The sequence below is a fragment of the Amblyomma mixtum genome, chromosome 7, assembly GCF_055824585.1.
Source record: "Amblyomma mixtum isolate Tamu chromosome 7, ASM5582458v1, whole genome shotgun sequence".
Taxonomy (NCBI): domain Eukaryota; kingdom Metazoa; phylum Arthropoda; class Arachnida; order Ixodida; family Ixodidae; genus Amblyomma; species Amblyomma mixtum.
In genome coordinates this window covers 90157448-90167652 of record NC_143018.1, presented here as the reverse complement: position 1 = coordinate 90167652, position 10205 = coordinate 90157448, and the positions used below count along the sequence as shown (strand labels likewise).

General features: G+C 44.4%; 1 protein-coding gene across 1 annotated transcript in view; it reads right to left on the bottom strand.

The window, feature by feature from the left end:
• Positions 1-4440: 4440 nt before the first annotated feature.
• LOC149336798 (uncharacterized) overlaps positions 4441-10205 on the bottom strand; it is a 50685-nt gene continuing 44920 nt past the window's right edge. Inside the window, exons 4-5 of the mRNA XM_089553143.1 lie at positions 7556-7652; positions 4441-6723 (exon numbers count right to left, since the gene is read on the bottom strand). Of these exons, the coding sequence (XP_089409269.1) occupies positions 6300-6723; positions 7556-7652 (521 nt within the window). The 3' untranslated portion in view covers positions 4441-6299. The remainder of the gene's footprint in view (positions 6724-7555; positions 7653-10205) is intronic.

The following is a 10205-nucleotide window of genomic DNA, read 5'->3' as shown; positions in this document are numbered from 1 at the left end:
CTCGGCAAGCGAAATCAACTGACGGTCGTTCACAGTCGCGTGACCTAGTCTGCGGTATTTTTCTTCTTCAGAGTGAATCAGTTGGCAAAGACTAATTAGCCAATCGTGTAATTGTAGGCGTCAAGCACAAAGTGTCAATACAGACGTTGTTAATAGTCTCGAAAAACAGCTAGTGCTGCTTTCGGGAAGATATGATTCGCGTAGCTTTATTTATCGGCCTTCAAAAAAGCTATCGCATGATCAGCTGCTGGCTCACATTTATACCTCACTGCGTACGCAAAGCCTCATCGGGAAGAACACTTTAGAAAAAAAAGCGTATTCTGCTTTCTGAGACGCTTCTCGGGACTTTGAAGTGGTACCGTTGTCAAGTGGAAGCTTTTTAAGGCGAAAGCCTTTAATGATTCATACTCGCGGCCATGAGTCCGTCCGTCCATCCGTTCGCTACATCTGAAGTGAGTCATAACTAGTCGTTACTAATCACAAGTCATGAATAACTAGTTAACCAGCCACGGCTAGTTAGTAATCATAGCTAGTTAGTCATCAACGAATTAGTCATGACTAATGAGTCATTAACCAGTAATCAACTAATTACTAATAAATAATTAGTTAGCCATTAACCAAGCATGACTAGTTAGTCACTGACCAATCATGCTAGTTAGTCATGGGTAATTCATAGCTAGCCAAACCAGGTAGCCCCATAGCCGCCTCGTGTGTGCCAACGGCCGTACAGCCAAAGTTGAGGGGAAAGGCTTTCGCCTCGCGCATTTTAGATCGCCAAAGTGTCCCCTGAAATTTTTTTATTGTTGTTGGACTTACGGTTTAAGGCCGTAAAAAAAACTGTTTTGCGTGTATGGTGACACGGTGAAAACATTTCATTCAGCTGTTTTTGAAGACGTTCTACAACTTCTGTGCCGACGCTTTGTTTTTGAAATCAGTAATTAAAAAGTGATTAACTACGGTTCACTAATTAATTAAGTTTGGAGAGCAAAAAAAAGTGCAGGCTAGGCCATTCAACTCTGAACAGATCTTTGTTGGTTTCACTGGGCTATGGCACTCCGCGGCTTTTAAAAGCTTGGTCATATTTAGCTGGTGCACCTTATGCAGGGTGTGCAGGCTTGCTTTAGCCAAGGGTTAAAAAAATAAGATATTGGAGGTAGGCCAAGGAAACCATGCTGAACACGCAGCGCTGGCAGACGAGGGACGAAGGAGAGACGACAAACACAGGGCTCTCCTTCGTCCCTCGTCGGCCAGCGCTGCATGTTCAGGATGTCAAACCAACTTGCCACACCCTGCTCAGGGAAACTACTTACATACACCTACCAACTGGCTTGCGCATCTAGACAATTTTTTTGTATTGCTATTAATTAGGGAGTAATTGAGATCATTTTTCTTTTTTGACCTGAAAAAAAAACAGGGCAGTCCGAACGCAAGTCATAGAAAGGAACGCCGCCCATGGAACAGCACTACACCTGATTCGGGCGCAGAACTTAACGAGGCCGGCGTGGTTGAAAAGAACGAAAGCCGTCGTGTCGTCTTTATCGCACGGAGCAGAAATACGCAAGACGGGAGATTAATGTACAGCAACTGAAGATCAGCTTAGCACCCCGAAAGGAGGGACCCGGGAGTCTTCTGTGTGGATTAGGCGGGTCCTAATTAGAGGCCGAACCAAGGAAAAGCTGTCACGTGTGGTGGTAATGAACTTCAGTGAACGCGATCTGGAAGAGTGGTAAAGGAAGGAACAGACATAATAGAAAGAAGAAAAGCGAAACGCCCAAAATGGCGGGAAGATACTGAAGGTGTGTTTCTTCAACCCACGAGTGCAACACCATGTGTATTCTGTGAAGCCATTAACGCCCTTTGCTCAGCGACAACCTGCGACACACACAAACTACAGTGACAACCAAAAGGAGACGAGCACGCAATGTGGACCGCGAGTCGTGCTCTCGACGCGCTTCCTTCTTCAGAGCTCGTCGCTGGGGCATCTGGTTTTCGTCTTTGCTGCGGTTCCAAACTGTCGTATATTGCCCCCCCCCCCCCCCCCCCCCCATTTCCTCTACTGGTCCGCGCGTCGGCCTCCCTTGGAGATAAGAACGCGACCTTGACGGGGCCTGAGCTCTTCGCAGTCGGGTAGCACGTCGTTCTAAACTATACTTCTCTCAGTTTGTTTCATGGGAAGCCGTACGAATGGCGTCGCGGAGGTGCTTCTCGATGGCCCTCTGCGCAACAGCCTCGCGTCTTCACCTGCTCGCTTACAGTATTCAGTTACAGAAAAGTACAGACGGCTAGAAAAGAAAGAACGAAGAATGAGGCACGTATAGAACTTAACGTTAGTCTGACCTCGAACATGGCGGCGTTAAACGCAAAAGAAGAGAGCTTAACGATGGCGCAAAACAGGAAATTTATGAATAGGAGTGGAAAAAGCAATCTCAGTCAATCCAAGCAGTAAGGGACGGGGCTCAAGTTAAATTTGGTTTCAGCCTCGCCATTTCGACGGGGCATCGATACTACAAGGCTATGATAAATGGCTCAACATCGGCATCGCAGTGTGAACCAAGCGCAGTTCGAAGAATTTAAGTCAGGCTTATGTGGTTTGTTTTGAGTGACAAAATGCCTCAAGAGAGGGCTCGCTGTCTCGGCGGCATTATGGGTAAGCATGTTTCTGTTAATTAATTTCGCTACTTTTAGCTCCGTCACTTGGATTACGAATTAGCATCACGAACTAATTACGGCATAATGATGACTCAACACACGTTACCAACAATACTTAATCACTGTGATACACTACAAATTGATATTGCACAACTACCTCATAAACGTATTACCGAACTATTCATACAAAAGTCGTTTATTACCATCATTACATAATGTATTAATGTCTTATCCCAAGTTTGTTTTCCTGTTATGGTATTTCTGATGTGTGCATGTTTCCTCTGTATTTAGCATGTTCATTTTTCTCGCCACTATGTGCCAAACCAGTTTTTGTTTCCGCATGCAAGTGCATCGTTCGTCGCTCCTAATGGGTGATGGGTGACTGGAGCTCAGTGAAGCCGCAACGAAGCGACTTTTTCTCCAGTCACCTTTTTTCGCTGTACAATGTATGCGAAAATAAAGATTCATTGATTTATTAATTGATTGATTGATAGATTGATGTGTGTATTTCAGATAAAAATGCTAATCTTAACTAGGACAAATCATTTTCTCCTGTTTCTAGGGGTGCTTGATTTCAACTACTCTCGAGGAGGGCTTACGGGATTTAAGAGGAGGCATGAGATCTCGAGCCGACTCATTCACGGAGAAGGGGGGTACGATTGACAGGGCTGCCGCTTCCTCCTCTCAAGAGGATCTCAAGCAGTTAATGATGGGCTATCAACCGGACAACGTCTATAGCTTCGACGAAACTGGCCTTTTCTTTATAAGCGTGACCATTCTGCAACTTTTGCTCGAGGTCTAGTAATAACGGTGAACCAGCGCTGCGAAATCTGCGTTCCTATTGGCTTCATGCGCTACTATAAGGTCGAGTGATTAGTCGTATGCTGTTAGCACTGGCGGCCGGTGGATGTACCCATAGAGTTTCTTACTATTACCTAGAGGGAAAGCTGGCGGCGCTGCACTTCAGCCACCATGGACGCCCAAAGCATCATGGGGCGGTGAGCTACTTGTTGCGAGACAGTCATAGTTTTTCAGGAACACGGAGTGTCATTACTAAGATGTTTCATTCCAAAAACGCTGTTCGTGTATGCGCAGATGACTTTCGCGCGAACGCAGTGTGCAAAAATCATAGTAGTGAAAACGTGATGACACACAATGCCAATAAAAGATTTTACTCTTCCGAAATGCCATTAAAAAACCTCTTAAAGTATCTAAGCAACAACATTTTTTTTTGAAAACATATTTACTTTTAAAAGTGTGCCTGTTAATTACGAAATATTAGTTTTTTTAGTGTTCATCACTTGGCCAATAGGAAAGCTAGTCATCTCTTATTTTGGGCAAACTTTGCACTTAAATGGTTTTCTCCTCGTTTGTTGCAATCATTAGACCAGATATTGAATGTTAGGACGTTTGTAGTTATCAAACAGCTTAATTTTTCTATTATTTTTTGGCCAAAAGTTGCAGTTCCGCAACAAGTAGCTCACCGCCCCATGATGCTTTGAGCGCCCATGGTGGCTGAAGTGGTCTCGAGGGGTCGCCATGCAAACTCCCATAGACGGGCTGCCAGCTTTCCCTCTAGGTAATAGTAAGAAACTCTATGGATGTACCCCAAGAACATATAGAGCATGGACGCTTGATAAACAGTTTCCTCGTTAGAAAAATCTTCATTTTTCGACTGTGCCAATATGGTCCATGCAGTGCAGAATTGTGCGAGAACAAAACCCGCCCCTGAAACTGGGCCTACACATACAAGCGATTGGTCGCATGGCATCCACGAACCGTTTGTGAACGTTGGTGGTGTGACACGTTTATTAGAACATCCTCTCTATTAGGCGTTCAATAGGTCCTGGGCCAAAGCGACGAGGGCACGTTGCAGCTTCAGATCCAGGGAGGCGAGCCAGATGGGCCACGGTGGGGGTGGGGGGAAAGGATAGGCGGGGGACTGGAAGGCTGCGTGGCACTGTGTAAGGCAGTGTTCTATATCTGCATATGCGTGTGGACACTTTGGGCACTAAGGTGTGAAAGTGTACCGGTATAGATAAAGTTTGGCTGGTGTATGTAGGAGAGTTGATGTGGACAACATGGCAACGTCCCTGCCGCGAACAGCTGCAGCTGGAGTAAGTGATGCTCAGCCATTAACGTAACCGTTTGTGAATTTTAAAATTTGTTTCATTCAGTGTTATTCGGCAAAGTTATGGCCTACATGAGCATTTGGTTTGTAATAGTTGTGAATTTTTTTAACCAGCTTTAGCGCAGGTTTACGGGAAATCCTTTATTGCTTTTGCGTTGCTGGGGAAAGGAAATTTATTTTCCGTTTCAGTTCGATGATTTGCTAAGGAGTATATGTGTCCACTGCCTATAGGTAGTCCTGGAGGCGTTTGTCGTGCAAAAGCCTGAAAAGGCTTCGATTCTTGCAGCCCACCGTCATCCTCCGTGTTGGCAGTCAGTGCAACTTATTTAACTAGTTTGGTTCTATATGCTATTATCCCTGCACACGCTCACATTAGGTAGCCGCAGTCTACTCAACCGGCTGGAGTTAGGTATTTGCGGAATATTCTCGGTCGACGTCTTCAGAGCTTCATCGACATGTGACTCCTGAGTTAAGGGCGGCCAAGCCCTTCGCATTCTAATAGGCGGCTTCAGCAATCTCATTCAAATTCGAGGGAAGGAAAGATGTCTGGGCCATGACGGCACTTGTACTTCTCATTATGGTTTATACAAATCGACAGGACAGCGCTAATGAACATAGCGATCTGCTTTTTATTTCAGTCGCGTGCTCTGCGTTTGCTTGTCGAACTACATTTCCTGGTTGCGTCTGATCTGCATACGTGTCCGTAGTTCCTTACTAAATTGCTTGATTTCGGTACATTTTCTTCACTTTTTTTTCTTTTGCGAACGTCACAGCAAAACACAAAAAGGGTTTGCCATGTTTGCCTTGCTAGTGCAGAACAACCAAAAACGTAAAATAAGAATAGCATAGATCTTGAAGGACTCTTAACATGAGCAGTGGACACTTTTGTGGCCCGATCGGGTACAGTGATGTTTCATTCAGCGAATTTTGCCGTGTTCGTAGGCATCTGAAGGGTAAATTTGCCGAAAAGAGAATATTTGCGGAATTTCAGGGAATAGTAAGAACCGAAAGTGTCTCAAATTGTCTTAATTTTAGCGGTTTTCAAGAAGATAGATGGAAGCAAAAAACTTGAAATAGGAAACATTGTGTTTGACTGGGTGAATTCTCGTTTATTTAGCATGAAGCATGATGATTGGATGTGCTGCCTCCTTCGTGAATGCTTCATAATGCAGATGTGAAGTTTTTAAACGAGTGTGCGCAGCGCAGTTTTATTTCTGCCTCGCTATACCACTAAACTTGTTTGGTTTCATTTTGATGTGGATGAGCCGTACAAGCGTGGCCTGTTCCCTCACTGCCTTCTCCTTGCCAGAAACTGAGCCCTAAATTTTGTTCCCATTTAAAACAATGTCAAGCGTATAAACTCTTCTTGCCGGGCAGTTTTATTATCTAGTAGAGTTTACCATGTGTACTTGTTTGAGTGAGAACACAATCCCTCGCATCCAACTTATGCGTTGTAAACTTACGAAGCGTATTTTGAGAAACTCGCTTCGTTCCCTTTGATTCTTCGCTCCCTCGTGCTCTAAGTGTTTTGTACACGTAAGAAAAAGATGACTGCCACTAGTCCCACCAGGATGTTGTGAGGAACGAGAGTGGCTTCAGATGATCGTTGAGGAACGACAGCGGCTTCAGATGATAGTAGAGGAACGACAGTGGCTTCAGATGATCGTTGAGGAACGACAGTGGCTTGCGATGATCGTTGAGGAACGACAGTGGTTTGAGATGATCGTCGAGGAACGACATTGGCTTCAGGTGATCGTTGAGGAACGACAGTGGCTTCAGATGATCGTTGAGGAACGACAGTGGCTTCAGATGATCGTTCACAGCCTAGCAGCATCTGCAATGAAGTGCTCAGCTTCTTGTAGGATTCCCGGAACGCTTCGTATCCTATAGGGCAGCTATTGTGTAACACCTCGAGGTTACACATCATGACCACTGTGTCTATCCTGCAGCAAAAAAAATGAAATTGGCGTTAATCGAGGCTTTTTCGGAGCACAATTTTCTACGAGCACATTATTGTTCACTTATGCGCGAAAGTTTTAAATTTCATGCCCGTCGCCCTTAGAAATATTGTCTATAGGCAGTCTAAAGACTTCTTATTGACTCTATTGCCTTCCTATAGATATTTCTTTTGGCCTATTCATGGTCTACAAACTGTCCATAGACAAAAGTCTACTAAAAGTGTATGGCCACAAATCTGTAGATTGTCTATAGCATTTGTATGGCCTATATACAGTTCTCATGGATTTGTCTATAGCGTGTCTATAGACATTACAGACAAAGGTCTATAGAACGGCTATAGACTGTCTAAAAAATTTCGTAAGGATGAGCAGAAGGAGCATGACGATGCCATTGTACGATTGGCAGCACAGCTACGACTGGATTTTAGTAAAGGTGGCATGGGATTTTGATAACACGCACTATGGTCTTAAGAAAAGAAATGTGAGCCTTACTGCTTTATTATCCCTACTAACCGGTCCTCACTGCAATCCCAATTAGCCCACCTCACGTCCGCTTCCGCGCTGACTGAGTGATTATTCTGCTCTATGCTCACCCGCAAGACGCAGATTCTTTCCTGGCAGCGGCGGTCACATCTCGATGGTAGCGAAATGCTAGATAGAAGCGCGTGTGGTGGTGTGCTATCTCAGGGCAAGGTGGAGAACCTCAGGTGGTCGGAACTATCCGGAGTTCTCCACTGCGGCGTCCCTGATAGTTGCTTTGGGACGCTAAACCACATTAAAAACACAAAACCCATAACCAAAGCCAAAACCACCTCACCTGCAGTCGTCGATTTGTCCTTCGAAAAGTTGAGGCAAATATTCCTTGATGCACAGCATTACCAAATCCGGATCAACGCAAGACAAAATGTACGCACCTGCAAGAGTACAATAAGAATCATTTCACGCCAATATTTTGGGCAACATTTGTCGCGTAGAGGCGACCAGGGCAATAGGCCGGCCAACTAAAAACCTGGTGCTAAATTGTCCATGAGGCAAACCCAACCGTGCTCACAGAGGGAACAAAGTAAACCGGGGCAGCGCAAGCACACACGTACGCAGCGGTTGTCGGGCTCATAATGACCCTGCTTTTGGCCGCAGTTTGCTTAAAATTCATTGCGAAAATTCTAGATAATGTGCCTAAAACGCAGTAATCAATGCCAAAAGTCGCATATTCTGTCGCGCATATGATCGCTATCATTGCCGAGAGATTCGGTCGCGTCTCGTGTAGTAGTCCACGGAGATTAAACGAGGAGATAAAAGAAATAGCTGCCGATAACCTTTTCCTATGAAGACTGTAGAATCTGCGCGATAGTGGCTGCTATTTGAAGGTCATTTGAAGGTCACCGTCCCCCCCCGGTACCAACGGGGCCTAGGACCAGCAGTCGTTCCTGGTAGGCGAAGCGACACTTCTATCATAGTCTTCAGTGTGAGTCCGGAGAATGGGCCGCTCGAAGTGCTCTCTCCAGATGCCGTATGTAAAACGTCGTGAAGGTGGCGACGCTGTCTAGAGACACGAGCCGAGTCCGGCACCTAAGCTGGCTAATAATGTGCACAGAGTTTGCTGGACCGCTGCTGCATCGGATCAAAATCCAGACGGAAGCATCTTGAACTCGAAAACGTCGTGCAGCGTTAAGAAGACAGTTTTATTTCATTATCTCTGCTCAGCTTTTATCTGCCAATAGCTACTTTTGAGATTTCATTTATTTACAATACTGCTGGTCTTATTGCAAGACCGTAGCAGGGGCAATTAGTACAGTGCAAAAAACAATTATAAACATATCATTCAAAGGCAGCAAACATGACATAAAAGTAAAGGTAGGGAAAAGTGAATTGGCCATAGCAAAAGGATATACAGAACAGATCTTCGACAATGGTAGGCACAATTTCAAAATGCACTCAAAATCGCATACATGACAAGTTAGAAGGGGTGGTCTTCTTGCCTAGATTTGCAGTCACGGTTGCTGCATCGCCACTGTGCATTACGACAAATGCTCTATCTGTGACACGAATGATGATAAGGATTGAGTGCAGGTGATGTTACGATCCAAGCGATTCCATTCACTAATGGAGAGAGGGAAAAAGGAATGCTTAAACGTGTCATTATGGCACACATACTCGGTTAGTGTGTTCGTATGTTTGTGCCGTGAAGGTGGCGATTGTGAGTACGTCACGTATTTTTTCACATCTATCCTGTACTGCTCGTGCAATAATTGAAACAAAAATTTTAAGCGCGCTTGTTTTGCTCTTGCGGATAATGTTTGGAGACCGGATGAAGCTGCAAGCAATGTTGGGGAATCTGTGCGCTTGTATTTATTGTGAATTATTCGTAGGGCTTTGCGTTGTATAGCCTCAAGTTTTGTGATGTTAGTTATTGATTGGGGGAACCAGACTGTGTTCGCGTATTCTAAGACTGGCCTTACAAGGGTTTTGTAGGCCAGGAGTTTAGAAGATACTGGTGCGGACCGCAAGCGTCTCCTGATAAAGAGAAGTTTCCGAAAAGCAGTAGACGTGATGTTAGCAATGTGAGAGTCCCACCTCAGGTCAGAAGACAGCGTAATACCTAGATATTTATGGTGTTTAGTTTTCGCTAATGGAACGCCGTGTACAGAGTAAGAAAAGCAAAACGGGAATTTTTTTCTTGCTACTGTCATACAAACGGATTTTTTAGTGTTTATTGTCATTTGCCACGTGTTACACCATTCTGTTATTTTTTTTAGAGAACTGTTTAACGACAGATGGTCTTCGCGGTTGTTAATAGTTTCGTAAAGAATGCAGTCATCTGCGAAGAGCTTAATGTTGCAATCAATGTCATTAGTTATGTCATTGATGAAGAGAAGAAATAACAATGGACCAAGGACTGATCCCTGAGGAACGCCCGACGTTACTGGAACTGATTTGGATGAAACATACTCAAAAACCACAAACTGAGACCGATTTGACAAAAACTCTTCTAACCAAGATAGTAAGTCGCCTTCCCCGATAACAGTTTTTAGTTTTCCTAGCAACTTATTGTGTGATACAGAGTCGAATGCCTTTGAAAAATCGAGCAATATTATGTCTGTCTGGCTACAGTTATTAATATTAAGTGCTAGATCGTGTACAACCTCTGTTAGTTGAGTAACGGTTGATAACCCGCGTCGAAATCCATGCTGATGGGGTGTCAATATACTATTGCGCTCCAGGAATGAGGTTATGTGCTTCGAAATTATGTGTTCCAAAATTTTACATGATGTACTTGTAAGAGAGATTGGCCTATAGTTTGAGGGTGAGGTAGTGTCCCCTGATTTATGAATAGGTATGATCTTTGCCATTTTCCAGTCTCTGGGCAGCCTTGATGATGAAATAGACTTGCGAAAGGTAATACCAAGGTACTTGCTACACCATTCGGCATATCGTTTTAAAAACTCATTTGGAATATCATCCGGACC